General features: G+C 46.1%; 9 protein-coding genes across 18 annotated transcripts in view; 6 read left to right on the top strand and 3 right to left on the bottom strand.

The window, feature by feature from the left end:
* Positions 1-87: 87 nt before the first annotated feature.
* Positions 88-1,328, bottom strand: CG14949 (uncharacterized protein). Its single transcript, NM_139477.2, has 2 exons — positions 1,099-1,328; positions 88-791 (listed from the first exon to the last, which is right to left on the bottom strand). Exons 1-2 carry the CDS (start codon positions 1,248-1,250, stop codon positions 317-319), a joined length of 627 nt encoding a protein of 208 aa, NP_647734.1. The 5' UTR covers positions 1,251-1,328; the 3' UTR covers positions 88-316.
* Positions 1,329-3,271: 1,943 nt separating this feature from the next.
* Positions 3,272-5,096, top strand: CG1143 (uncharacterized protein). Of its 2 annotated transcripts, none has more exons than NM_001274406.1 (2): positions 3,272-3,368; positions 3,537-5,096. In NM_001274406.1, exons 1-2 carry the CDS (start codon positions 3,345-3,347, stop codon positions 4,401-4,403), a joined length of 891 nt encoding a protein of 296 aa, NP_001261335.1. In that variant the 5' UTR covers positions 3,272-3,344; the 3' UTR covers positions 4,404-5,096. The 2 variants fall into 2 exon arrangements, with proteins under 2 accessions (NP_001261335.1, NP_647735.1); NM_139478.3 differs by having other exon boundaries at positions 3,537-4,509.
* An 855-nt stretch (positions 5,097-5,951) lies between these two features.
* Positions 5,952-8,109, top strand: CG1246 (uncharacterized protein). Of its 4 annotated transcripts, none has more exons than NM_001202107.2 (6): positions 5,952-6,074; positions 6,317-6,498; positions 6,568-6,691; positions 6,760-6,921; positions 6,976-7,109; positions 7,161-8,109. In NM_001202107.2, exons 2-6 carry the CDS (start codon positions 6,436-6,438, stop codon positions 7,989-7,991), a joined length of 1,314 nt encoding a protein of 437 aa, NP_001189036.1. In that variant the 5' UTR covers positions 5,952-6,074; positions 6,317-6,435; the 3' UTR covers positions 7,992-8,109. The 4 variants fall into 4 exon arrangements, with proteins under 4 accessions (NP_001189036.1, NP_001261336.1, NP_647736.1 ...); NM_001274407.1 differs by having other exon boundaries at positions 5,952-6,049; positions 6,126-6,498; NM_139479.4 differs by having other exon boundaries at positions 5,952-6,049.
* ProRS-m (Prolyl-tRNA synthetase, mitochondrial) lies at positions 8,065-9,754 on the bottom strand. 2 transcript variants are annotated; one of them, NM_139480.3, is made up of 4 exons: positions 9,560-9,754; positions 9,246-9,497; positions 8,923-9,184; positions 8,065-8,864 (listed from the first exon to the last, which is right to left on the bottom strand). In NM_139480.3, the coding sequence occupies exons 1-4, from the start codon at positions 9,650-9,652 to the stop codon at positions 8,095-8,097; spliced, it is 1,377 nt and encodes a 458-aa protein (NP_647737.1). In that variant the 5' UTR covers positions 9,653-9,754; the 3' UTR covers positions 8,065-8,094. The 2 variants fall into 2 exon arrangements, with proteins under 2 accessions (NP_647737.1, NP_001261337.1); NM_001274408.1 differs by having other exon boundaries at positions 9,238-9,497.
* A 237-nt stretch (positions 9,755-9,991) lies between these two features.
* CG42304 (uncharacterized protein) lies at positions 9,992-13,359 on the top strand. 2 transcript variants are annotated; one of them, NM_167963.3, is made up of 3 exons: positions 9,992-11,561; positions 11,622-11,810; positions 11,874-13,359. In NM_167963.3, the coding sequence occupies exons 1-3, from the start codon at positions 11,262-11,264 to the stop codon at positions 13,080-13,082; spliced, it is 1,698 nt and encodes a 565-aa protein (NP_728769.2). In that variant the 5' UTR covers positions 9,992-11,261; the 3' UTR covers positions 13,083-13,359. The 2 variants fall into 2 exon arrangements, with proteins under 2 accessions (NP_728769.2, NP_001286924.1); NM_001299995.1 differs by having other exon boundaries at positions 11,198-11,561.
* Positions 9,992-13,359, top strand: Snup (Snurportin). Its single transcript, NM_001144405.3, has 3 exons — positions 9,992-11,561; positions 11,622-11,810; positions 11,874-13,359. Exon 1 carries the CDS (start codon positions 10,038-10,040, stop codon positions 11,091-11,093), a length of 1,056 nt encoding a protein of 351 aa, NP_001137877.1. The 5' UTR covers positions 9,992-10,037; the 3' UTR covers positions 11,094-11,561; positions 11,622-11,810; positions 11,874-13,359.
* Fife overlaps positions 13,319-26,643 on the bottom strand; it is a 56,276-nt gene continuing 42,951 nt past the window's right edge. The window contains exons 13-18 of one of the 2 annotated variants that reach the window (NM_001274409.2): positions 24,781-24,962; positions 23,815-24,551; positions 22,822-23,285; positions 16,381-17,126; positions 16,118-16,279; positions 13,319-15,576 (exon numbers count right to left, since the gene is read on the bottom strand). In NM_001274409.2, coding sequence (NP_001261338.1) covers positions 23,221-23,285; positions 23,815-24,551; positions 24,781-24,962 — 984 coding nt within the window. In that variant the 3' untranslated portion in view covers positions 13,319-15,576; positions 16,118-16,279; positions 16,381-17,126; positions 22,822-23,220. The remainder of the gene's footprint in view (positions 15,577-16,117; positions 16,280-16,380; positions 17,127-22,821; positions 23,286-23,814; positions 24,552-24,780; positions 24,963-26,643) is intronic. The other variant, NM_001274411.1, reaches the window with a different exon arrangement.
* Positions 17,543-19,405, top strand: CG33233 (uncharacterized protein). 2 transcript variants are annotated; one of them, NM_206256.3, is made up of 5 exons: positions 17,543-17,652; positions 17,711-18,035; positions 18,098-18,604; positions 18,673-19,223; positions 19,287-19,405. In NM_206256.3, the coding sequence occupies exons 1-5, from the start codon at positions 17,613-17,615 to the stop codon at positions 19,331-19,333; spliced, it is 1,470 nt and encodes a 489-aa protein (NP_995978.2). In that variant the 5' UTR covers positions 17,543-17,612; the 3' UTR covers positions 19,334-19,405. The 2 variants fall into 2 exon arrangements, with proteins under 2 accessions (NP_995978.2, NP_995979.3); NM_206257.3 differs by lacking the exons at positions 18,673-19,223; positions 19,287-19,405 and having other exon boundaries at positions 17,711-18,649.
* On the top strand, positions 19,526-21,526 carry CG33234 (uncharacterized protein). 2 transcript variants are annotated; one of them, NM_001104013.3, is made up of 9 exons: positions 19,526-19,609; positions 19,665-19,989; positions 20,057-20,178; positions 20,232-20,490; positions 20,551-20,652; positions 20,723-20,843; positions 20,900-21,174; positions 21,233-21,360; positions 21,420-21,526. In NM_001104013.3, exons 1-9 carry the CDS (start codon positions 19,576-19,578, stop codon positions 21,479-21,481), a joined length of 1,428 nt encoding a protein of 475 aa, NP_001097483.2. In that variant the 5' UTR covers positions 19,526-19,575; the 3' UTR covers positions 21,482-21,526. The 2 variants fall into 2 exon arrangements, with proteins under 2 accessions (NP_001097483.2, NP_995980.2); NM_206258.2 differs by having other exon boundaries at positions 21,426-21,526.

Consider the following 26,643-nt stretch of genomic DNA (forward strand, 5'->3'; position numbering starts at 1 on the left):
AGCATTCGCCACTCACATGACTATGACCACCTCGCACAATCCGAAGACCAGATAACACCAGTTGGAAAGAAGAGAGACGCCTCATTTACCTAGCACTAATGCGAAATTTATTTTTACTTTGCCATAGAAAAGTGAAATTCCAACCTTGTGATGTGACCACGGCAATGTTGCCGATCTCTTGTCCTCGTCCAGTCTTTTCTAGCACTGTAGGTACTTAAGTGTGAAGCCATAAAACTAAGTAGATCTAGAGTATACGTATTTATAGATTGCTTGGAGAGCAACGCACTGCATCACGATGAGATTCCGCGGAGTAAGCCTAATCCTCGGGTTCCGTCTGGGGCACCTCGTTATCGGCAGCTGGGTTCACTGGCACCGACTGGCCAATTTGCGACGATGGCGGGAACAACTGGGCCGCGTGCGTGAGCTTGGCCAGCGCATCCTGATCCAGAATCTGTGGCTTGTCCGCGGCACTGGTGTTCGATCTGCTCAGTTGATAGAAGGCGGTGTCGCTGTGCGTGATGTTCACAATGCTTCCGGTCAGGGGAAGGGTTTCTAGGAGTTCCTGGGGGCTGCTGAAGGCTCCCAGATTCACGGGTGCGATGCCGGTCAGCACTTGACCGGTGACATTGGTCTGGATGGGCAGCGGGATGTTGCCCAGGTCAATGTGACTCTTGTTGCTGTGCGTGTCGTAGAAGGTCAGATCCACGCGTTCCTGGCTCTCAAAACTGGTGTCATTCTCGCCCACCTCCGTCAGGATGCCGATCTCATAGACCACCGCCTTGACCACATAGCTGGAAGGAAAAGAAGAAACGATTAGAAGACTTTCTACGTGACCAAAAATATATTAATTAGTTAATTCTGGTGATTTCTACGTCATTTTCTACATATATGTATTGTTTCAATTAGCACAATTTATTTTAAGGTAAGAATACAAAGTAATATGCGTGGAAATATTATGACTATACTAACTACTAATATTGAATTTTTCTAACAATCTTTTCAAGTTTATAATATATCACTTATTTGTTACTACTTTTATTAGATATTCTGGCTATAAGAGTTCCAACTATTGGATATAACTATCCTTTCTAGACTTACAGATTCTTGGGCGTATCGTTGACGCTGGCCCTCAGCTCCTCGATGGTGGCGTTGTCGATGCCTGAACTGGCATCCAAAACGGGCAGGGAACAGCCGATGGCCAACAGCATGCCGAGCACGGCGGCTCCAAACACAGCCTGGTGGACCTGCATCTTAAGGTTTAGGCTTTTTGGGGCTAAGGGAATACGGCCTGCTGCTGTAGCTCTGCTGGGATAGTGGCTCCGGTGGCTCGCCTGACTTTCGCGCGTTTAAAGTTAATTAGTGCAGATCGGAGCGCTTTTATAGCGACTGTGCCGCTGGAGCTTCGGCCGCGTCCGCTGGCGAGGCGCGATTCCGCGTAATTATCGGCATCTGTTAATTGCCCGACGGGTTTGCCACTCTCCGGGGTCTGCGTCGCCGGTTTCTAGGCGCGGATTCGGACCTGGCTTCCGTTTCGGCTGGACTGACGATTGTTTTCGAGCGGCCCAGACTCTAATTAATTGTGCTCGTTTTGGGAGCGTGTCCCAGGGACTGTCCCCCAGTCGGATCCCCACCAATATTGATCATTGGCAAGGGCTGTCTACGCAATTCTCGCGCCGTTGTTTACTCCTCGGCTCTGGCCAAAAATAAGCCCATAAACATTGCACCTCCGGTGACGCATTTGTCGGGATCATTGCATGTGGTCTGGACACGCGCCCGTCTACTAAGATTATTTCACATTAAGCATACGCCCCGTATGACGTACACTTGTGCCTCGATCGCAGAATATCAAGATCGTTTGCATTTGATATGCAATGTGAGAGTTTTATTCATCACATGCCAAGCTTCTTTCAATTTGAATCTTTCTCCAAATCACGCATACGCCTTGTGTGGTAGTAAAATATTATTCTTGTATGAAATGTGAAATGGCTATAATTCTTTGATTCGTTATTTCATAGTATAATAAGTTTACTGCGGTTTTAATCAAGGTACTTTGTACAATTTAGGCATGAGAACTTTAGAATTTGAAAGTACCAATATTTCGTTGACTCAGGCCGAGAACTAGAGAGCAGATGTGGAGATATTGCGCACATCCCCCGCCGAATGCCTCATAGATTCATAATTAAATTAAAAATTTGTGATTTTTATAATTCGCCGAGTTATCGAGTTAACCCACACTAGAGTTAACCGCCTAAAGCCGCCCATACTCCGGCATAACCAGCCAGATCTTGACTTTCATTCATGATTGGCCGGATTCTGCGTTTTTTTTGGTCGCCAGTCTTTCTCCCGCAAATCGGAGGCACAGTGAACGGTTTGCGGTTTTACGATATGGAGGCAAATCGATTTCCAGGCGCGTTTCTTTAACAAGTTTTCACCTCTGCATGGACCTTTGTTTCAGCGGAAAATTTTTGAAATTAATTTGCACATTTCGCATATCAACTTTGTGCCCCGGTGATCTCATGGCGACCGCTCTAATTATGAAGTGTTAAAGAGGCGCAGTTGTAATTGGAACAAAGTGCACTCATCCCAGGGATGTAAAAGTATCTCGAAGATACATACATATTCCGAAAATAATTTGCGGTCTCTCTTTCTGTGCGCTTGTTTTGGCCTTTCAACGTCTTCAGACTGATCTTGTTTTTATTTTGATCGGCTTCTTGGAAATTTAATTTTAGTAAATATATGTTAATTTGCGCAATTAAGACAATCAAACTTGGACTTAACAGCGCCGCTCTAAGATGTGTTTTTAAAACTCCTGGGTCACATCATGTAAGTCCTTGGAATATATTTAAACTAATTGATACAAATTTGAGTGATGAAGGCTCAAAATATTATCATTAATTTGAAAGAGGAGTTATATTTTGATGAAGATGTGTTAACTAGATAGAAGGATTATGCGCTGAGTATGATTTATCTCACTTGAAAACTACACTCATTGCATTCCTATATTTTAGATCTGAGGAATGGTCCAGTGTTCCAGAGATTTTTTTACAGTGTCGAATAAGTGAAGCTGGACAACAAACAGAACACGGACGAATGACAAGTAGAATTGGTTTGGGCCCAAACATTGAGGGAGTAGCACGCGCAGGCACCAAAACAAGTTCGGCAAACCAAGCGATTAATGTGCTAACTGAACGTTATAATAAAGCTTAGTCGCAACTTTCAGTCGGCGGTTAGGCGGGCGCCGAAAAACTTTAAAAACTCACCGTCCACTGGGCTGTAAACTTATTTCCGATCTGAGCTTGGAGCTGAACACAACCAACCGGACCAAAGCAGCAGTAGCAGTGGCCATGAAGTGCACGTTGCTAACCACCGTGAGTGAAGATCTTTCAAGGACTTTAAGATATGAACTTAATCACTGTGGTTACACCAAAGAAACTACGGAATGTCCACCTAGTTGAGAATTGAGAATTATAATATTAAAGCTCAGTCATGTTGTTGCTGAACTTATCTAATTGTTCACTTTTCTACTTATGTTTTAGTTGCTGGCGACCCTGGCGGCTTCTTCGTTGGCCGCACCCTTCGATTTGGGTGATATCTTCTCGGGCTTTCAGCCGCTGGAGAAACAGGATGTGGTCAAGCGGCAGGTGCAGGCCAATCCCGATGCCGAGCTGAAGCAGATCTCTTTCCACGGCCTGATCGGAGATCTGGAGGACAGTCTGTTCACGTCCGCCTTGAGTCTGCACCAGGCCAGTGCGCCGGGCAGCGAGGTGGAAGAGGTGAAGCCCGAATCCCCGGCTGCGATCACTGAGGACGAGGAGCACGCGCTGACCAAGCGATCCGATGAGTCCACGCCGGCCACAGCTGACGATGGCCTGGCACGCAAGATTCTGCTGCAGACCACCAGGAAGGTGCCCGATGGGGAGGATGGTGTACCCGCCCACTTGATTATCGATCATGTGTCCGTGCAGCCACACAATGGTGGTGCCCTGCCACTGATTCCCACCTTCCAGGTGCACCACACCAAGCTGATCTCGGCCACCATCAAGGAGGACTCGAATAACGACAGCAGCGATGGCAAGCAGACCAAGATTAGCATCACCAAAACATCGATTACGTCCACGGCGCCAATTGAGAGTGTAGAGGAGGCGGTGGCCCTGGCTGGATCTGTGACAAACACCGAGGAAGCCACCACCAAGGTGGAGACGACCACAAAGGCTGTCGAGAAGGAGGAGGCTGACAAGAGCTCCACCACTATCCTGACCATTGTGAGCAGCTCCACCCCCACCACCACCACCACCACCACCACGGAGGAGCCCATTCAGAAGCTGAAGAAGGACGAGGAGAAGTTGAAGGAGAAGGTGGCCGAGGTGGAGGCCGATCCCGTCATTCTCTCGGCTCGCGTTTAAGCCGGTCGACCTCTGAACTCTCTAGCTGTAAACCTCATCTCCAACTCATCCCGCCACTCGAATATTTATGACACGCCAAGTTCAATTAAAGTCATGTGATCTGATCAGATCCGAAGTCTCTTTATTTGCATTTCCAATTCACACGCTGCGGGAAGTGATGAACTGGGTGGCCAGGTCTACCCGGGGATCTCTGCCAAAATTGAGGCTCTAATTGCTCGGATAAGCACAGGCCCTAATGAAGCTAGCGGTTCATCCAGGCATGAACGATATATCCGAAACCTTCCCAGAATCTCCGGTGGGAAAAAACTCACGACGTATGCAAATATTTCGCTTCCAAGCAAATAATACTGTATGTTCTCTCAAAGCGTGTTGCAAATGTGGACTGCAATTGGGTTAATAAAACATTGCCAAATTGTTGGAGCCCGCGAACTATCCAATCGATGTGTTTATATATGGCCCAAAGTGTTAATCAGCTTCAGCCCGATGACCAATGTCATTAGTCAACGAATTGCGAATCAATTGTTTGCACTTTGATTAAAAAAAATTGTGGAGAAAGCGGCATGAGGTTTTGTTTATTGCTGATATGGCCAAATACTTTTCAAATCAACGACCCTAATTATCTTACAATAGATAATATTTCTCAAGCATTTATACGACGGAGGTTGTAAATAAATAAGTAATGCACAATTGAAGGGTGTGAATTTGTGTTATAGAAAAATGTTATTTCCGTTCTTTATCTTATGTTTGCAAATTTATTGTTGACTTTTATTAGGCAGCTTTTGAGAATGTTTATAGAGATTAAACTCTTAAACAGCCAAATCATACAAAAAACTATTTTTACCTATTTCTATTTAAATAATCTACTACCAATTTCCAGAAGCCCATTATTGTGATAGAAACCATATTATTATATTATACAAATGGTATAATTCAATTGAATTGCAAGGTGTGAATATGTTTTATTGAGTAAACTTTAATTTCCCAGTGGCAGCATGTACAAAGAGTAAACAAGGTTTATCAAAACAATTACCGCTGCATGTAGTTTTTGAGGTGCTTCTTTGGGTGTATTATGAATCAGTTCTGATAAAGAAAACCCCCGATGCCCAATCAATCACTTACAACTTATAAAGACGATAGCCAAAGCACACGAGTCACATAACTGAGTGTCAAATATCAAGTATACGCAGCGTGCGCGTCCAACTTGATATGTCAGTCACTTGTCGTTCCGATAAACTCGCCATCAGCTGTGAGTTAAAATTTAGTTCCTGCTAACTGGTGGGACACCTTTATTTGTTTACCCGACTAGGGGCTGGTTCGCCTATATTTACAAATGATAAACCTAAAAGCTCGTTGATAACGCACTCAATTTGTATTACAAAATAAGAAAGATATTTGCACTCAGCGCAGCTATTGTGCAACTGCGGGTCACAATCTGGGGTAGTCACCTATCCGTTCTGGTGCTTTTGATAACAGGTGTAACCCTTAAATTCATTAGGTTTATCTTATCGCTTTGGAAGAGCGAAGCATTTGGAGACCCAGAGTCGATGGCCATTCGATGGAAGAGCTCAGTCCAAAGGAGGCAGCCGGCGAACGCGTTTTGCCTACCATATTCCACCTCCGAGAAAGCCGCGAATTCAATTCCAACGGTGAGATAACGATTTGTGATTTGGCGTGAGTGTGTTTCCGTTGTTTGTGGCCAACATTGCGTATACTTTATTGTAGTGACGACAGCGTAATTTCCCTTTGTGATTCATCCAATCTAATGATAAGTCTGTTGTCCTCAAGTGTGGCAAGGAAAGAGCTAGGAATGATTGAGCTATCCTGATTCCATATGCAAAATCCACCAAAAAACTAATCAAGCTGATTAGATAGACCTCGCATTGACGAATTGTAATTTCAAATTGAATTTATAGCCCCAAAGCGTGCGTTGTCTTATCGAGTAGGCAATTGGCTGGCCCAGCGATCACAGGTTGCACAACCCATTACCCGGAATAGCAAAAATCCCGCGCCGAAGGAATAGCACTCCATCAAGATGGCCGGCATGGGCACTGGATTTTCCAAGTGCTTTATACTCTTCATGGCAATTGTCATACTCGTGAGTGCCATAAAGATTGCTCAACATTCCAATTGCGCTAGTCAGTAACATCATTGATATATATTTTAGGTCCAGGGAGTTGCCTACTTGGGCTTGTCCATCTGGGGCATCACCTTCCGAGATTGTCCGGATGGCGTTACTGATTTCAGCGAAAATCCCTTCAAGTACGCCATGGAGCTCATTTACTTTGCACGTGAGTATGGGTTTGTTTCAAAGGTTTCACAGAACGCTATTGCAACATATTATTCAATTGCGCTACAGAGGAGGAATGTGGTGAGCCGGTGCTGAAGGTGGCAGACGAACAATTTAGTTTGAACATAGATTGGCAGACGTCCTATGCCATTACCAACCGGGAGTTCATCTTCATGATAACCTACGCAGTTATTAGCGGAGTCTGGGTAGCCACTTCGGTGTTGGTAATAAGTGAGTTATGCAAAAAGCCATTTAGTTTTTATAATAACTCAAGATCCACTCCAGCCACTTTGTGCAATCGCACCACCAAGCTGATCTCCGGAGTGGTCTATTGGCCCTGGTTCCTATCCGTGCTAGCTGGCAGTATCCTAGATGTGGTGGCCACGGTGTATCATGGAATCGACATAAGTCATACAACGGTATGGTAAACTATGTTCCAGTCTTCATAAATTATAATTCTTACATTTTAGTCCATGAAAGATGCACTTGATTACATTGGAGTCTCATATAGCGAAATTGTTAGTAATGTCTGGACTCTAATGGAGCCCTTCGGCGTATACTTCTCGACGCCATCGATTCTTCTACTGTGCCTCACAAGTCGCGTAGCCATCATCTGGCTGCTGAACATCATTGGAGTTACCTTCTGTCTCTCGTTGTCCGGAATCATGGCGGAGCAGAATGCGAAATCAGCCGCCTTGAGCAGGAGCCAGGCTCCCACCCGACAGCCGACACCACAGCCTGCGGTGGCATTAGTCCAGCCGGTGGTGGAGGCCACGCTAGTGGAATCCATTCAGCCTTCGGCCCCGCAAGAGAGCCCTCAATATCCGGAGCAGATCCGACCCAAGCCGCTGCCCATTTTCATTCCCTCGGAGCAGGGTGCCCAGCGTCCAAACTCCCAGCAGTTCGCACCCGGAGATCGCACCACTTTGCAATCGCCGGTGATGGTGCTACCACCACAAGTTCCTCAGCAGAGAGATGTTGTGTCCCCGCAGCCTGACATCAACACCTATCGCACCACCGAGGCTCATCCCGACCACCTCAACTATCCACCTTCGGAGCCACAAACTCCACGTGCTCCTTCGCCGGCTGTCCAACAACTGGCGGTGACGTCGCCACTAAACAATCGCTACAGCGAGATATATCCTGCTCCCGTAAATCCCCGCGTTAGCGAAGAGCTGCGCAACCAGATGCCTTGGTCGTACACCAGCATGGTGACTAAGCCACCACCGCCGCCACGCAAGCCACAACTTCAAGTACAGATCTACCCGCAGATTCCGGAACCCGACTACGCGGATCACTAGTCATTATAGTAGTGCACGCTGCTCGGGCGTTGATTTGCGTTTAATCAGTCTGGATGCGCGGTTGTAAAAAGTTGTGTGTTATTGTTACCTTTATTGCATAAAGCTAAAGCTGATGGCCAACCGATCGACTTTTACTTTCTTCAGTTTCACTCTGAAAACATCCTCGTTCTAGACTCTTTTTGTGCTGGCTATGTTCTGCCACCAGTTTCAGGGTTTCACTGAAATCGAGCTCATATGTTTCTCCTTTGCTGGTGTGCACTTCCAGCTTGGGGGAATCCAGACGGGCTGACTTGGCTCCCACTACAATCGTAAGCGGATGTCCGAGACGCTTGGCTTCCAGCAAACGTTTGCCGATAGTCAGCTCCTTGCGATCATCATGCAACAACTCCTGGTGGCCGCAAATCTCTCCTACATTCAGAAGAAGTTCATTCTCTATCACTTCCGCTTCCGGCTGTTCCTTGCTTCCTTGCTTGGGTCCTATTAAACACACATCGTAGGGTGCTAGGAGCTTTGGCCAACGGAGTTCGTGGTCGGAGGAGAGGACTTCCAGAGCGGCAGCAATAACCCTAGTGATGCCAATACCATAACAGCCCATGACCAGCGATTGCGGCTTGCCAGTGGTGTTGAGAAAAGTGGCGCCCAAGGGTTTGGAGTACTTGTCCCCCAACAGGAAGGTGTGGGCCACCTCAACTCCTCGAACTTCTTTCAAATCCGAGCTGTTACAGCTCGGACAGCTAGCTGGGGCCTTTACAACCTCAGAGTTGCCAGCAAAGCCGCAGGAACTGCACTGCAGTAGGTTGTCCTCGCCCACGGGCGATACATAATGGTATTCGTGGGATACACTGCCACCCATTATGCCAGTGGCGGCATTCACTGTAAATGAAATCTATGTTAGTAATGCAGTTTTTTTCGGTACGGAAATTATATTTACCCTTAACGAAAGGAACCTCCAGCTGTTTGAACAACCTATCGTATGCAGCATTAACTAGTGTGTAAGTTTCCATGGCTGTTTCTTCGCTGACATCAAAGGAATACATGTCCTTCATTAGGAATTCCTTGGCTCGCATCAAACCAAATCGAGTCTTAAGCTCATCCCTGAACTTGGGACCGATTTGGAAGAGTCTCAAGGGCAGCTGCCGATAGGAAATAGGTGAGGTGGTGGCCAGCATGGCAGTCACTGCCTCCTCGTGGGTCTAATCAATGAAATAAGTGTTTATTGGAATCGGAAATGAAGAAAACTGCTCACTCTCTCACTGGACTCATGAGGAACTGCTTGCCGCTGCGATCCCGCACCATGTAGAACTCGGATATATCGCCGTCCAGTCGCCCCGTCTTCTTCCAAAGTCCTGTGGGCGTCAGGATGGGCAGGGTGATCTTCTGCCCACCAGCCTGTTGCATGTTGCTTTGGACCAAGTCAATGCACTTGTCTACCGATCGCTGGGCCATGGGCATTATCTGGTAGGTGCCATTGCTGCCCGATTTTACCAAGCCAAGTTCTGTCAGCAGCTGGAATGTTTGTATGATTTCAATGACTACTTCTTTCGTAACACCATGGAAGTGTTCTCTACCTTTTGGCTGCGGGACAGTTGCTCCGTTTGCTTGACCACCGCATTTTTGGGTGTGATCAGGGCTGGACAGAAAATTCGGGATGCCTTATTCATGTTTTATACTTAATTGATATTGTTTTATTGCTATTATTCCATTAAAAGACCGGCAAAGTAAATGCAAAACAATAATATGAATTCCCAGTGTGACCAGCAATAGGTAATCAAAATATACCTACATATTTAACTGAGAAACGGCATAACCTATTTACTTGAATACAATGATAATTATTATTTTTTAAATTTATTTTTTTATTCTTTGTGTAAATATAGGTGCAACACATTAAAGTTATTTATTTTAAATAAATGGTTTATATATACATATTTTATTAAAACTATAATGGTGCTTGAACACTTTTTTTGTAGTGTATGTGTTTTGTATCGTTATCGGCCCGGTCACACTGATTTCTAGCCGGCACATTGATTTGATTAACTCTTCAATATGGAGTCGAGTTTTCAGGAGCTGTATAAAAAAGGCCTGGATATAGGTGAGCAGCAGAAGCAGCGCCAGAAGGAGCTGCTAAAGCAGCAGAAACTCCGCCGACAGCAGGAACAGGATGACTACCGTCCGCTGCAAAATCAAGAGAAACCGGTGCCAAGAAAGAAAAGCGGGAAACGTTCTGGTCACCAAAAAGGCATCCCGTACAGACCACAACTCTCGGAGTGGCTGCGCCATAAGCCCGACGATCTCAACGAGTGGCTGCTGGTACCTTGTCCAGTGGGCAAAAGGTGCCTCGTGGTGGCAAGCAAGGGGATCACCAAGGCGTACTCCAAAGGGGGCTGGATGTTCGTGAATTTCCGATCCTCGCTGCCCGGCGACTGGCAGCTCCAAAAGGGTGAAACAATACTAGACTGCGTGTATGTTGAGGATGCGGACACCTTCTATGTGCTGGATGCCATATCATTTGGGCTACAGGAAGTGCAGGAGTGCGAGGCGTCCTTTCGTTTCTATTGGTTGCGCGCCCGATTCGAGGAGCACGATTATGACAAGATTAGCGAGAACAACGAAAAGAAATTTAAGCTCCTGGATCACTTCGACTTCGAGGACCCCTCCGCAGTAGAACAGGCTCTGCATAAGTATCCTTTTTTCCCGGAGAACAAGCCAGACCTAGATGGCTTCCTATTTTATCATAAAGAGGCTAGTTATGTGTGTCGGGAAACTCCCTTAGTATGCTGGCTGTTTCCATTTATGATGGAGGATGTCCTTGGCTTGCCCGTTAATAAGTGCTATAAGGCCCCGGAGGATTACCAACCCAGCCATGTTTTGCAATATATGGATGCATTTGAACAAAAGCTGGCAGAGCACAGAAGGACTCTTAAAGAGCAGAAAAAGAAAGTGAACGAGCAGAAGGAGGATCCACACACCATGGAGGCGGAAGAGGATGTCGAAAGCGATGAGTACGATAGCTTAAAGCGAGTACTGGATCAACAGCGACGTCTGGAGCTAGGTGAATTCGACATGGACTGTGCGGAGCCGCCATCAGCTGATGGCTGCTAGGCGAAATGGGCAGCGGTGTGGGGGTGGCTTTTCTGCGCAGACGCTTTGAAAACACGGCCCTGGACAAATAGCCTCAGCTCGCGCCCAGGAAAATCAGAAAACCCAGATTGCGGCCAGCCCACCAGCAAACAGAACTTATTGAAATTGTTAAAAAATTTCTAACCAAACATGGTCATTCAGCGAAGTTGGAAGATCCCCACTGACGTGGGGGGTTCCATAAACAGCAGCACCACATCAGCTAACGAGGTGCAGCAGCGTTCATCTCCGGGCATGCAACTGCAGGCAGCCAATTCCTCCTCAGACGACTCCGACTGCTCTAATCAAACCACACATTCGATGGACACACGGGTGGCCAGTCCGGTGGAGGGTGTCCGAAAGCAGACGGAAAAGGATGTGGTACCCGAAACCAACACAATCACCTTGTCCCTGCTGGGCGAATCCACATCCTCTGATGCAGAGTCCTCGCAGGTGGAGAATGAAGTCGATATATCTGTGCAAGCAAGTTCCTAATATTTATTTAACCCGCAGAAATATGTAACCACACCAGACATGGCCGAGAACATGTTGCAACGCATTCGCCAGCGACTTGGTGGCTCTCACAATATGGAAAGTGGCGGTAGTGCGGAGTCCGCGATGAGAGCTCTAGAACTTTTGAGGATCAGTGTACAGCAAGCCTTTGATGCTGAGGTGAATGAGCTCATTAAGAAATATATGCAAGTAGGTAATAGTCTTCTTGGTAATGTGACCGAATTCTAATTGGTCTTTCTTAACTTGACCCAGAACTACTTTAAACCCGCTTTTGGCAACATCAAGGAGAACCTGGGCCAGCATTCTGTTAATGAGGAAACACTTCAGAAGATGTCCTCGTGTGCATTGTTGGAGAATGCCAAGGCTCAGTACACGAACTTTGTGCGCCAGCATCGTTTGGTTGCTAACGCCACGGATCAGCAGCGCTTGGCGCTCAAACGCTCAGCTAAACAGGATCTCAACCCAATTAGTAAAGTGTTTGCTGGTAACGCGGGTTTTATGCCAAACAAACCCATGCCCTGCACGGCAACTACGGCCAACCAATTGCCAACCCAGAACCAAAACCCTGCGGCTCTCCTGCTTTCTCAACCGGACTTGCAACCAGTTCAACCTCTTCAGCAGCAGCAGCAACAGGAACAAACACAAACGCAAAACCAACAACAACCGCAGCATCGCTCCACGGTTACTCCATTGGTGGGCGGCACTCTGCCCACTCCTGTGCGCCGGCAGATATTCTGGAACACCGCGCAGATTTCGACTACCACCAAGTTCGTGCTGGATGTGCAGGCTAACCTATCGTTTGGCTTTGGCACCGACGGCAAGGAACGATTAGCCAGCAAGCATCCAGAATTGATACGCTACCTGCCGGATGGCGAGGACAGGGAGTGGTTGGCCACCCGTGGGATTATTCCTGCCGAGAATCGAAGCTCACGGTTTTTGTTTCTCATCTACGATGAAGTGTGCCGGCTGCAGCAAACACACGAGTTGTATAGGCACAAAACCAATATAGATCTTAGCATGATGCTCACCTTCAGCGTCACCGATGCCATGATACACAAGATGCGGCTGTTCTTCGTGGACCTGAACATCAAGAGCCGCGGACTTATAACGAATTCATATATTTTGCCCAGCCAGCAGCAGTCAGGGAATACCAACAACAGTCATTTAAGAAATGCCCTTCTCCAGGGCGCCTCAGCGCAGCAGCACCAACAACAGGTAGCCACACCACCGTCTGATGAAACTGCGCTCAAGGAGCTCCCGGCTGCATCACCCACTCCTTGCTTGCAGGGTCAGGTGGTGGGTAGCACAACAACGCCGTTGAAGACCAAGCTGGCTGCAAGTTCTACGCTCAGCTCCTCGCATGCCACACTTACGGCCTTGCTGAACAACGGGGGAGCTGTTGTGGGAGCAACTCCTACAGGCAACTCCACTTCCAGCAACATCGCAAAATTTAGAAATTAATTAATGTAGATTAATGTATAATTCTTATGCTTGTTTGTTACCAATAATGAACGGTGATTTTAGGTTGCTGATTAAATGAAATTCCATGTTTATGAGTTTGAAAACAGCAGCAATTTTACTTTAAACCATAAAAGGCGGCCCATAACCTTCATGTCTATTTCTGCGCGTAACATTTAATCATGTCCAACGTAGAATTGTATTGAAAGAAACTGCAATAGTAATAGACAACTTCAAATAAATATTTGATGTTTATTGAAACTCAATTTGATATACATATAGTGTGGGTCTCTTTTGGTTTTTCTACAGTTTTTTTTTTAAATATAATAGTATATATATATAATATGTACGTTCATATTCATGTTTGTATTGTATATTGTTTTACATAGTGTACGCAGGTAATGGCTAAGTTATTCTTTAACAAGTAGTGGATTTGTATTCTTATAAGCCTTGCTACAGCCCTCTCGGCACTTTTGAAGCGCAATCCTCCCCAGATTCCAGCCCAACGCTACACGCTGATATGGTGTTATTTTTACAGATATCAAAGTACTCGATGCCCACCTCCGGCCAAGTACAATAAGTACAATAATAGTAGTCGTAGATTAGAGCAAGTAGAAAAGACCAAACATACCTAAGAGTATTTGATACAGCGCACTGTGCCGAATTTAGAACATTAATAAGTAGTTTTAATTTTGAGATAGCACAACCATTTTAGTTTTCGTTACCCAACTAGGTATATCAAACAACAGCCAGATTGTGAATAGTAATTAGCCAACCGAAGAAACACAGGAATATAATATATACGAGTACGAGTATATATCTTTTACCCTGACTACCTTGACAGTTACCAAGTACTTACAAGATACAACAATGGATTATCTGCTACTAAGTATTTCTCTCTTGGGATCTTTAAAGCAACATCTAACAATAAGGAAGGCCCGCGGCTGCCCTTGAACAGATACAGATATAGATACACATACTATATAGTTGCCGTCATGGTTACAGAGAGCTTAAGGACATTTTAGCCAACGTAAGTGGCGGTAAAAGTGGTAGGACCGTAAAAGTTCCACAAACTGTTCGCAGTTTAAGTACTCTAGGTAGTAAGACTGAAGTGTAGGCGTTGTATAAATAAATCTAATGTGTTTGTAATCTTAGTTTGAAACTCCAAGTCGCTTGGCAGAACGCTGATTAGATATATTAGATTTATACACAAGTTCCGAAAATGTAAATTTTTCACTTTTCACTACACGAGATTGTCCTGTTTGAGTGGCTGAAGCGTTTGGAGAGTTTGAAGAAGTGGAGAAGGGGGTGTCTTTAATCTTCAACCATGCTGTGTTGCAACCAATGTCCTACCATAAAATGACTACAGTAAATTCGTCTTAATCACGCTTTAATCGCACTCAATTCTCGCACCCACACAAGCACACACCCATTAAGATTGTCGATTTAAACTAGATTCCGTTGATTGGTTTCCCGATTTTGCGATATTACTAGACATTCAGATGTGCAGAGATTCAGATACTCATAGATAGAGACCTTCAGTTGTCCAGATACTCGGACTTCCAGTTCGTGGAGCAGTTGAAACCTTGGCGGGGTTATCAGCTGTACAGATAGTTGGGGCTAGCCTACTTGGTTTTGGTTTGGTTTTTTTTTTTCTGCGCAACACTTAACTAACACTTACACGGATAAATATGCATTTGTCAGCTACCAAGCTTTAAATCCCTCTCTGTGGGCGAAAGATCCACCCACTTCGTTGCCTCGAAGTTTCGACATTATTGTTTTGGTGCCCGTTTCGTTTCCATTTTCCATACCCACATATATGTATTTCCACTAATCCACTTCCGTTCAAATGCGAACAACATTAAAATTTCGCAAACACAACAAGCAAAAATATATAAACGCGAGTAAATATGCCTCTGGTACTGCGATTCCTCAATTATTGTGCTGTCTGATATGGGTATTCTTCGTATTCCCATTCCCATTCCCCATCCTGGTGCTGTCCTATCTGTGTACCCTACTTACAAAGCTCTCTCACCACGAATAATGTATTTAATTTAGTGTAGTTTAACATAACCCGACCCGATTCCACCTGCCAGCCTAAAGTGCTAAGCTCATTTAACTATGACTAATACATACAGGGGGGGGGGGGGGTGTGGGGATGGATATCTTGGGTAACAGTGTACGCGTATATGGTGTCCATAACTTAGGCGCTAACAAATTGAGCTGAGTGCAGTGGCACTCCGATCACGTCCGACTCCAGGCGATTACGGCACTGCATGTGGACTGCGATTACCGGGTTGTTCGGTCAGGGAGAGTTGTCCGAGTCGGAGCCTCCGTAGCTGTGCATCGGGAAAAGTGGGTACCATCCGCTGATGGGCTGGCCGATGCTCAGCTTGTCCAGATTCACCTCCGTGCCGCCCAGTCCTTGGTTGTGTTCGAAGCCCACGCACCGCTGCCACACCATGATGACGATGTTGCGGCCAAAGACGTCCGAGCTCTGCGTTTTCACGGAGATTCATTATCGTTACGGGTTACTCGTTTGGGTAATTACATGGGCTACCAATAAAAATATGGACCACCCACAGCGACTTAACCCTCCGCTTGCCCACGGAACTTTAGATATGTCTTTAGATATGATATACTCTTAAATTTACATATTTAAAAGAAAAATGTAAAACCAACGAAAACTCTCAGATGCATGCAGATTATTAATTTTATATGCAAAATCAGACTAAAAAAAATATATTTGGGACCTACAAACCCTGGCGTTCTTCATAGTAGGTGTTTAAAGCGAAACGATGACGTGGGCATGCAGAGGGTTAAGGCTGGGCCACCTGTCAGCCACCCGCAGGGCGCGGAAATTGGCCTTGTCGATGCGGCTCGGCCGGCCAGTGGCCATTAATCGCATTACAATGCAGGCGGCTGGTAATAACATCCGGACGTGGCCGCGACCAGTATCGGGATGGCGGAGTGTTGGCTCCTCGTCCGCATTATCATCGTCACCTGCCGGGCGTGACAACAATGGGCCATTTGCTCACCTGGTACTTAATGGTCTGGCGGTAGAGCGGTTCCGCCGCGTGGCGCACCACACGCGTCTTCTTCTTGTGGCGCAGGCGGTCCCCGTCCTTGATGTAGCACTTCACGTACGTGTCCGGCGGAGTTTCGCAGTCCTCGTTGACAATGTTACGGGCGCAGATTAGCTGAAAGCGAGGTGCAGTAAAGAAGGACAATAAAAATGGATACGCAATGGCAGATCCAGGGTATCTTTAATTTTCATTAAAGCTGGATATTTTTCACCTACCTCCACCTCTACGTTGCCCTTGATCTTCAGGAAGCCCATCTTCAGCTCGCCGTACCTCGCGGTGGTCAGGCGGTAGCCCTTGGGATGGATCTGCGAGGGTCCGAGCTTCAGGCCATAGCTGGACTCACCACCCGTGAGGGGGCATATGTTGACATAGCTGCCGCTGAGGGTCTTGACCACGCTCTGCTTGCGCTGCGGGCTATCCGCTCCGGGACTATCCACACTCAGTCCCACTACGCTTCTCTGGTAGACGCTGCCCTTTCGGGTGGGCGTACCGTGGGGCGGTGTCTCGGTGACCTTGGCGACGTACATGCTGCCCTTCCGCTGCAAGTGGGTGGTGGTGGTCGTTGGGGGCGATGCCTGGGACTCGCCCAGTTGGAACATGCTGCTCTTGCGTTGCTGCAGTGGGTTGGTGGTCAGCAGTTGGCCCTGTCGCTGCGTGTCCTGGGCCACGTTCGACGCGGATGCGGCCTGCTTGAGCCGGGATAGCGCCTGCTTGGGACTCTGCGGCGGCAACTGGCTGACCGATCCCTTCCAGCGCGGCCTGTAGCGCTTATCCTCGTCTTCGGACGGTGGACTGGTGTCGGCATTGCCCACTCCCATGGGCAGCTGCTGCTGCAGGTACTGCTGCTGCTGCAACTGCAACTGCTGCAGCTGCTGCAACTGCTGCTGATGCTGCTGCGACAAATCTAAGACGGAACTCTTCCGGCTACTCGGTCCGCTCGGCAATCCAACGCGACTGGCACCTGTTCATGTGGAAATCTTAAGTTAGAGCGTTCCCCTACGTTATCTTCTTTAGCTTTTCAACTCAACTCAATGTATTAATTAATACCGACAGTGATGGGAAAACTATCGACTAATATAAGTCTATCTACTCAGAGGCTACGGCCAACTACCAGTTGAGATCAATAACAAGCCCAGAGAATGGGCATCATGCAGCTAAAGGTTACATCTCAAATTTAATTATAGATATGTATTAGTAAATATGATCATGAAATTTTCCTCTAAGCTTTTCAATTTCTAATCAGAGTTTCCCATCACTGGCATTTGGCAGACTAGAATGGAAGGTTTTGCAGGACTAGGACTAAGTTAAGAAAAAGGAAATGCTACACTGAACAAAGCATGCAGCTAAACACTTAATTCATTTACGATTTGGAAATTCGTTCGTTCGTTTTAGCATATTTTGGAATGTTCTTGTTGATTTCGCAAAGATAGTTAACTAAATTTTAAAGATGCCGGCGATGGATGTGGACACTGCTCTCTTAACCATAGGTAAAAGAATATATAGAGCTTTTGACCCCCCAAACGGATAACATTTGGTCTTCACCAGGTTATGGGCTTGGTCAGGTGATCATTTTCATGGTGAGTTTCTTCATATACATGTACTCCGTAACTGAGTCCATGACTGCTGGCTATCTGGTGGTCCTGACCTCCTGCGAGTTCGATACCTCGCCTAAGGAGAAGACCCTATTGGCCAATTCCCTGCTGGGAGGGATGGTAGCTTCCGGATTGTTCATTGGCTTCCTGGCGGACAGGTATGGACGCAAGTTCGTTATCCGATTGGCACTCGTAGGAGCGCTGTCCTTCTCGGTGATTTCTGCTTTAATGCCGGATCTCTATTCGCTTTCTGTGATTCGGATTATTGTTGGAACTTTGTATGTGGCACGGGCAACAAAATGGGGCACAGTGTCTAAGCATCTCCCAATATCTCCTACAGCCTCTCGGCGGTTGCATCTTTGCAGGTAGGATTCCTCGGAGAGTTCCACGCAATCAAGTGGCGACCAATAACGGTAGCCATTTGTAGCCAATCTCAGGGTCTAGCTCTCATCTACTGTCCACTGGTGGCCATGGCTATTCTGCCCAACAACTTCAATGTGGACCTCAGCAGCAGCTACAACCTACGCGTGTGGCGATTCCTAATGATGTTCTTCATGATTCCCGGCTGGTTGGCCCTCGTCGGAATTTGTCTGGTGCCGGAGACACCACATTTTCTCATGTCTGTCAATCGGCCGGACAAGGCCCTCCTGGCCCTTAAATGGATATGCCGGATGAACAGGAAGAAGTGGGAGGACGTCGACATAACTTTGAGTGAAGAGAAATCAAGCACAAACGATCAGGAAGGCTTCTGGAAGACTGTGTGGTACGAGTATAAGCTGCTCTTTTCCAAACCTCACGTCTTCAAGTTTTTTATTTGTCTCTTTCTTATTTTTGGGATATTTTTTACGTAAGTGCAACTGCAACTTACCTTTACGATTAAGGGGCAGTTATTAACGAATTTGTCTAACTACGCAGATCCATTGGATTGGGCATCTGGTTTCCAGTTATCCGCAACATGGACAACTCTGGCTCCAACCGTTTATGCGACCTCGTCAATAATAATCCAACATTTATAAATCATGAAGCGGATGATACCAATGGAACGGATTCGGAGTCACCAAAGTGCAACGACGAGATGACCAACCTGATCGATCCGGTCTACTACGGCTTTACCTACATTGGATGTTTTATCCTGGCCTCGGTGTTGGTACATTGGATGACCCGGAAGTATGTAATTGCCCTGCACATCTTGATCTCTATGATCCTGGGAATTTCGCTTAATATAATGAAGCAGCCGACAGTGGTGCTAATCTTCTTCGTGCTAATGATGGTATTGCCTGGTGTCCTGATCCCACTGGCCACCTCGGTACTAGTCGATTGTCTTCCCGTCAATTTGCGAGGAAAGGCACTCTGTATGGTGCGATCCTTGGCGCGGTTTGGTGGCGTGTTGGGCAGCACCATGATTGGGCTCTTCATAAGGGTTACGTGTGATGTAACCTTTAACATCTTCAATCTCTGCCTGGCAAGTAAGTATCGTTTTGGTGCTCCAAGACGAATGTTCGTTTTCTAAAGACATTTACTGTCCGCAGTTTGCGTCGTTTTGGCTGTCTTTCAACCCAAGGACATAGTGACATAATGCTGTCTGATCGTCTAAATTATTATGTGTTGCAATGTCGATTGTTTTTGAATAAAGTTTTAAACATTAACGAAATTTTATTAGTGCCATTTTGCTCAGGACCATAAAAATTACCGTTCGCGAGGAAATAGTCTAGCAATCTGTATTTATGTTTCATTCGTTGCAAATAGTTGTATATACATTAAAAATTAGCCAGTTGTAGGACGTTTTAAGAAATATAATGATAATAGCTGGTACCAAAGATGAGTGACATAGATGAGGTGTTTACCAAGCTGGGTAAGTGGTGCGCTCCGTACGATTATTCTGTGTCCTGATCATTGTGCTCTGATAGGTTTCGGCAAGATGCAGTTCATCATTTTATTAAGCTGCTTTAATCTGCAAATTTGGATGACCAACGAGCAGCTGGGATTTGGAGTAATAATAGCAGGTGCAAGTTGTGAAATGCGAATACACGACAGGCGGTTGGCCTGGTTAATGGCTGCAAGTTTCGCCGCCCAGATGGTATCCTGCTTTTTATGGGGCGAGCTGGCGGATGTGTACGGAAGGCGCAAAATCATTATGATTACGTCAACCGTTGCGAACATTGTGTCCATTCTCTCGGCTTGCGTGCCGGAGTTTTGGGGCTTCCTTTTCCTTCGTTCAGTGGGTGGCTTCTTGTGAGTACAGGCGAGTAGTCCAAGTCTACATCGATTCAACTTAATCCTTCCCCTCTCCCCCGCTTAGTATTGCTGCGTCAGTTGTTTCTTTAATGACATACTTGAGTGAATTCACAAAGATCTCCTTGCGACCCAGGGTGCTGACCATTATGAGCTTTTCGCTCGGCGTGAGCATGATCTACGTGCCATGTAAGAATCGATTCGCTACTATCTTCACATGAGCAGATTTCTCCGTCCTCCAGGTCTGGCCGGTGTTCTGCTGCCATTGCGAACGGAGCCCAGTAGTTGGCGCATCCTGCTGTTGTGCAACCAGGTGCCCGGAATCATCGGAATAATCATTCTGGTATTCCTGCCCGAGAGTCCAAAGTACTATCTGTCGATTAACAACCAGGAGAAGGCCATGCAAGTCATGGAAAAAATCTGCCGAATGAACAAGGGCAAGAAGGTTACTCTGAATAGTCTGGGAGTGGAGTCGCTAACCCAGCCGCGCCTGCGCCAACCGTAAGGATCGAGTTGTGATTCAGTTTGGGGACCGAACTCATTCCTAATCTCTGTTGCCAGAACCGAGAAGCACGGGTCGTGTTACGAAACCAAAGTGCTACTGCTAAACCATGCCAAAATCATGTGGTTTTTCTTCATCATATTCTTCAGCCTGTCGGGACTGTAAGCCCAAATTTGATGATGATTTTTGGCCTATCTCTATCTATCTCTATCTATCACTTTCCCTTTTAAGAGGTTTTGCCCTGCCAATATGGATGCTGAGAGTAAGGGTTCTTACGGCCACGTTCACTGATTGGGATACGATGTGCTCTCACTTGGATGGAATTAAAGCAGATTCGCCTGGCCGTACAGAGGTTCTATTGGATATTGCAGCGCATTCCGAACCCTTTATACTTCCTGTTTCTTGCAGTGCCACCTGACCTATGAGCAAATGACGGATCCGATGATTCACGGATGCGTTGTCCTGGCTCTCTTTGTGGTCACCAGTGTTATCTTGACTTGGCTAAGTCGTCGTTGGGTAATTATAGGCTATATTTGCATTTCAATTATCGGATGCGTGGCCCTTAACTTTATGGAGCATCCTAATCTGATACTGATTAGTTTCTTCGCCATAATCGATCCGCTCATATGCAGCGTTAGGTTGGCAGGTTCCATGCTCATAGATCTCGTACCCACTCACCTTCGGTAAGAGCCCATCTATCCCTAGAATATCGCAATATAAATTTCTATGCTTGTTTTCAAGGGGTAAGGTCTTTGCTCTAATCAGTATGACGGGCCGGGCCGGGATTTTGATAACCAGTGTGTATGTGGGATACACCTTGTCGTACATCTGCTATGTAACCTTTAATATTTTCATTCTAGTGCTCATAGGTAAGTGAGAACTTTGATATAATGACATAATGATATGATTAAGAAGTCTATTTGAATAGTCACAGGCTGTCATGTGTACTGGTTGCCATCTGAATTTCAACGAACAAGCTTTACAAATTAATATTCTCGTAAATAAATTTATATAGCGAGCTACTTTTCGAAAGTCAGCATTCCTTCGTTTTGCTACATGCGTGATATGTGGGTTTTCAACAAGGGGGCTTCCCTATCGACCTTCCCAATCGGGCAATCAATCATTCAATCAATTGGGCGCACAGCACGCAGTACAAATTTGATGTGTCCCTGCGCTCAGAGCGGAAAAAGGATTATGGCGAAAGTTCAAATATTTTTGTACACCAGCCGAAAATAAAATAAACGTCAAATAAACTTGGCGACAGCTGCGTTTATATAGTCTTGAGTGGATTTTTCTCTGTTGGTTTGCTCGAGCCCAGCGGATATGAGTGTGCGTAAAAGGCAAAGCGGAAACGGAAGGCGAGGCAATCGCTAAGCGGCTTAATAATAACTGTCGAGCAAGAAAATCGAATCGAAAGGAATGGAATGGAAAGGAAAACGGAAGGCGAGAAGCAAGAAGCAAGAAAACATATTGGCAAAGACAGGGAACTTTTTTTTTTTGCTGAACTGGCACTACAATAGGGACATCTTGGCAGCAAGGATCTCCAGCGAGCATGGAATCGTCGATTTGGAGTACAGCGTGTATATGGCGTGATATGTATGTAAAATACATATATGTATGTAAAATACATATATGTATGTATGTGTGTATATAGAGACACTTTTCCCAGACAGCGATTCTGCTTATTTTCATATTTAACGGCTTGTTTGTGGCTCTGGAAAATGCGAGTTTCGGCTGCGTTCTGTCGCCGTGAGTTTTCATATTTCGCCTTTGCCGCCCCGCTTTTGCTTTTGAAAAGTTAATTTCAAGGCTCAGCTATTTCGCCGGGGCGTTGAAGGGTTTATGTGAGCGGCGAACTGTTGCGAAGCCAACAGGTAATAAGCGGGTTTCCCGCTCCGAGCTTTGCATTTTAAGCACAAATTTACTGCGAGTTACTGGCTTTTGTCCTCCTGCTTTTTTTTTCGGTTGGCAACTTTTTTGTGACTGTGAAAATGGCATCAATAAGCTTAAATAAGCCCCAACCGCAGACGAGAAGTTTTCATGTGTCCCGGGTGTCCTCCGGTGGATTATCAAGCAGTACGTGAGCCTGGATGAGTGTGTAATGAGATTTCGGCTTTTTCGCTGCTCGGCAAACATGCATGCGAGCACATATAGACGGATACTACAATACTATGTAATTGTGTGTGAAAGTGGACGTTAATTAGGTGGCTTGCATGCAGCTAGCTGGAATCAAGAACTCCAGGTTTACGGCGCTAATTAAGATTGAAAAAGAAGAAACCAAAATGCCAAACGCAACTCAATCTCAACTCAAGTTCATTTTGCATTCTTACCAGTGGTGAGTGATGTTTTGGTGGTGTTTCTAGTGTGGTACATACTGTAGTTCTTGCTTTATTGCATTTTATGTCTGTTAAATACTTGCTGCTAAGCTCAATTTGCAGGTATTTCTAGTTTATGTTGGTTTCTTGTATATCTTACAAAAGGGTTTAAGGTTTTTGGTTTTTTTTTTTGGCTTTCTGTTTTCTACCATTTGTGGTTGGTTGCTCTGGTGGTGCAGTGTGGTGATTGTTGGCCCACTCGAGAGTGATCCCTTTTCATTAGATTAGATTAAGCAAAAGAATTACGAGTAACTGACAGGTGCTGAGGGCTTTAAATAAGTGGCTTTAGTTAGTGCTTTAGTTTATTTGATTTTCGATTTAATTAAGTTCTGTGTGGCTTTGCTGGGCTTTCGTTTAGTGTTTTGTCCAGTTTGTGTAGGGTGTGTCAAAGCTTTGATAATGCGACACCGATATTGTGGCTAATATAGGGAAAGACATGGAAGAAGTTATTAGATAGAGACAGTGGCAGATTCATATGTGTTAGATGCAATGTCAGATATAGTGGGTGTCCATATAGCAAGTAGCAGCAAGGCACAGTTCAGGTTTAGTGGGTATTGAAGGAAATGCAAAGAGACATAGGAATATAGCAGATAGAAGAGGTGAAAGGCAGCAAGAGATTTCTTGCAGTGAGTAGCTCAGATTTCGGTTTTGTGGAAGGGAAAATCATAATAATTGAGAAGATTTCCTTTAGCAATTCAGACCCGCTTCCCAATTTCGATGACATAATATATTTCCCAAGAGCTTTCAACTCGTAACATAATTAATCTTGATTACAAGTATCAGTTTAACATGGCGCCCAAGCAGGGACCTTTTTTTGAGGGCTCCGTACACAACGAACTTCAATAGAAGAACAATTGAATCAGTCGTTTAATTTTGCTATTGGCTTGCTGCTCTTGGGCATTACCTTATGTCGCCCTACTTGTTTTCAGTGTGGTTCCCCCTACTCACGTCTCGATCCCATGCGCTTGTGCTGCTCGGTACCCAGACTCATGGTGCGCCCCAGCTCACCGCGGACAGCCTTCAAGGATTTCAAGATCTCATCCGGATCGCGCCGAGCCACGGACGAACGGCGCCGGCCCACCAGATAAGAGGTGGGCGGCGTGGCCATGGCGTCCTCCTCCAGCCGATTCTTTTCGGCATCCTGGAAGCTCGATCGACGCGAACCCGGCAATGAGCGCGAGAAGTCCTTGCCCAGCTGGTAGACCTCCACCTCCATGGTTTCCGACTGAGAGGAACCGCGTCGCGAGCCAGCTATCCAGGCGTGATCCGGATGCAGCAGTGAAGTTCCATCTCCGATGGAGTCTACGTCATCGGAGTTGGAGCGCTGCATATTGTAGTCGCGACGCAGCAACCGGGTCACATCGCCACTGGGCGCCCCTGCGCCGGCTGCAATCGAGCCACGTGGCGATACACTCGGTGATTTGCTAATGCTTATGCCACGCAGCCCCTTCGTATCCTCCAAGCGGCACCATATTGCCTGGTCATCGAGAAAGGCCTGCTGCAGCTCGATGCTGCACTCGCCCAGGAAAATGGACTCGGTGTGGGGTACCAGGTCCCACAGCTGAATGTCTATGTAGCGAACCATCAAGGTGTCGGCCTTCACATGGCCGAAGGTCAGTGTAGCGTTCCAAATGGGATTCTGTGTGGGTCGGCTGACCTCCGTTTGTTGCACGCTGCCATCTCCACTGAAGGTGGGAATAAAATTTAATGTTTGAAACAGTTAATAAAAGTTTAGAGAGCGTGTCAGAGAAACCTCTAGGGTTGTGTGAAATTTCTGCAAGTGCTGCAAAGTATAGAGTGAGATAAATAGCGTTGTGTTGTTTAAATTTTAAACCCTAGAGTTATTAAGATGTTCTCTTTAATTTATCCATCTTGTAATGGCGCCCGAGCAGGGACCGTTTTGCTTTCACTCACCATTTCGGCAGAATGCGGACCTTGGCGTACGCCTCGGGCAGATTGCCATGTCCGTAGGCCTCATCCCGCGGTGCCAGGTCGTCGCCGGCCATCAGGGAGACGACCAGCTCGCTGCGCTCCGCATGGTACCAAACCTGGATCTGAACCCTTCCGGTGACCAGCTTCTCGCGGGCAATTTGCTCCTGTGGCGACCAAAAAGCTCGTTAGTTCACGGATCACAAAGGCTCCTCCTCCTGCGAATGCCTGTCGCTATTCAACTCTTAACAATCGCTAGGAATATATGTATATTTAGATATGGCATAGTCTAGATTTATTCGCCTAGAGCCTAAACAAAAGCATTTTGTTTGCCTTGCCTATTTACAGTTGTTCGGCTGTTTCTTGTTCTCTGAAAATTTGCGTGTTTGTTTCGCTTTGTTTTTTTGTTGTATTCTCGATGTGTGTGTGTACATAACTGAACAACAAATTAAAGCAATCAAAACGTAAATAAAACTAATTAAACGAGTGAGAACGAAGGGTCGGTGGCGGGGCGTGGTTGGTGCAGCATGCCAGTTAAATTGCAACGCATCCCCCTGGGGGCAAACACAAATACGAAATACGAAACTGAAAGGCAGGCACATAAACATAATGCAAATTATGATGTTCGCACACTGGAACAACGATGTGCATGTGTTCTCTATTTACAAAAGGCAAAACACACATGCCCATGCACAGATAAACAAAGCGGACCGCAAATGCTATCTGCTCGGGGCCTTCTGTCTAGCGTTTTCTATGCCCCAAAACGGAAGTCATTGCGGTGCAGTTGCGCATGAAGGTTGCAATTGTTGCTGTAGTTGTTGCCCAAACTGGTGATACGTTCCTCCATGTGCACCAAGAAAAATGTCAACTCTTTTCCCCTCAACTGGGAATTCGGTTGATTCAATTGCTTAGCAACTAATCTTCATGTCTTGATAAAGCTAACCCCTAAATTTCGAAACTAAAATATTGTTTAGATGGTCAGTTGATTGTCCAGACTTCAACGAAAGTGTCCTAAAGTTTAGCCTACTTTGTATTTGAGGTGTACATTGTTCTCAGCCAGTGAAAATCATATCCATCGGCTGCTGTAAATTCCCCATGGGTTTTTATTATTTTTTGCCGTGTCCTAGTAGGTTGGTAAGTTGGTGGCTTCATAACATATTCATGGCGTGTACATGCGCAGCAGCAACAACCACACGTCCGAATTGACTTTCTCTATGGCGGATCTGCAGCGGAAGCCGCCATATTGCAATAACGTGTTGCGAGCGGAAATGGAGCCCACACACAAGCAAACGCTTGTGTGTGTGTGTATGCCGAAACTGCGAACTGTTGCTCGGTAACTTTTTACGAGCGAAAAGAAAAAATATTACATTATGCCGCGCACTTTTCATCTGTGGAAATCGAATTCGTGTTGGGACTGACTTATAAGTGGGAGTGGGGCATGTTTATTTTTATCTACAGGTAAGCAGGCACATGTACTGCCTGGATTATTGGAGTTTATCAGGCATCAGGCAGGCGCCGGCGATAAAAGCTTAAGCACTTGAAAACTTTGAGGCCCGTCGTTGTCGTCGATAATAATAATGACGAAGGCTCCCGCAAAGGCGAAAAAAGGGAATTCGGGGCTGAATTGTTGTTAAAAGTTTTCTAATTTTCGACATTTCCAGCATTTGCAGCATTTTATGCCTCCCAGCTGTCAATTAAAGGACTTCAGCACCTGTTGCTGACAAGTCCGCCAAGACAAAAGTCACCGGGTTCCTTCGGGAGATGATTTCCCCCCCGCTATGGGAAACCCACACGCCCACTTGACACCTGCCCGGTGGTTTTGGTGGCACTTCAGTGGGCTCCAAAGTT

Source organism: Drosophila melanogaster, chromosome 3L, assembly GCF_000001215.4.
Source record: "Drosophila melanogaster chromosome 3L".
NCBI classification, from domain to species: Eukaryota; Metazoa; Arthropoda; class Insecta; order Diptera; family Drosophilidae; genus Drosophila; species Drosophila melanogaster.

Coding starts and splice junctions, on each gene's coding strand:
- CG33234 (NM_001104013.3), top strand. CDS start 19,576: ATGAGTGACATAGATGAGGTGTTTACCAAGCTGG. Junction 19,990..20,056: donor CGTTCAGTGGGTGGCTTCTT/GTGAGTACAGGC, acceptor TCCCCCGCTTAG/TATTGCTGCGTCAGTTGTTT. Junction 20,179..20,231: donor GAGCATGATCTACGTGCCAT/GTAAGAATCGAT, acceptor TCCGTCCTCCAG/GTCTGGCCGGTGTTCTGCTG.
- CG33233 (NM_206256.3), top strand. CDS start 17,613: ATGCCGGCGATGGATGTGGACACTGCTCTCTTAACCATAG. Junction 17,653..17,710: donor CACTGCTCTCTTAACCATAG/GTAAAAGAATAT, acceptor GGTCTTCACCAG/GTTATGGGCTTGGTCAGGTG. Junction 18,036..18,097: donor CGGATTATTGTTGGAACTTT/GTATGTGGCACG, acceptor TATCTCCTACAG/CCTCTCGGCGGTTGCATCTT.
- CG1246 (NM_001202107.2), top strand. CDS start 6,436: ATGGCCGGCATGGGCACTGGATTTTCCAAGTGCTTTATACTCTTCATG. Junction 6,692..6,759: donor GGAGCTCATTTACTTTGCAC/GTGAGTATGGGT, acceptor ATTGCGCTACAG/AGGAGGAATGTGGTGAGCCG. Junction 7,110..7,160: donor TCGACATAAGTCATACAACG/GTATGGTAAACT, acceptor CTTACATTTTAG/TCCATGAAAGATGCACTTGA.
- CG1143 (NM_001274406.1), top strand. CDS start 3,345: ATGAAGTGCACGTTGCTAACCACC. Junction 3,369..3,536: donor AGTGCACGTTGCTAACCACC/GTGAGTGAAGAT, acceptor CTTATGTTTTAG/TTGCTGGCGACCCTGGCGGC.
- CG14949 (NM_139477.2), bottom strand. CDS start 1,250: ATGCAGGTCCACCAGGCTGTGTTTGGAGCCGCCGTGCTCGGCATGCTG. Junction 792..1,098: donor AACGATACGCCCAAGAATCT/GTAAGTCTAGAA, acceptor TTTTCCTTCCAG/CTATGTGGTCAAGGCGGTGG.
- ProRS-m (NM_139480.3), bottom strand. CDS start 9,652: ATGAATAAGGCATCCCGAATTTTCTGTCCAGCCCTGATCACACCCAAA. Junction 9,498..9,559: donor AACTGTCCCGCAGCCAAAAG/GTAGAGAACACT, acceptor CAAACATTCCAG/CTGCTGACAGAACTTGGCTT. Junction 9,185..9,245: donor AGCAGTTCCTCATGAGTCCA/GTGAGAGAGTGA, acceptor TTCATTGATTAG/ACCCACGAGGAGGCAGTGAC.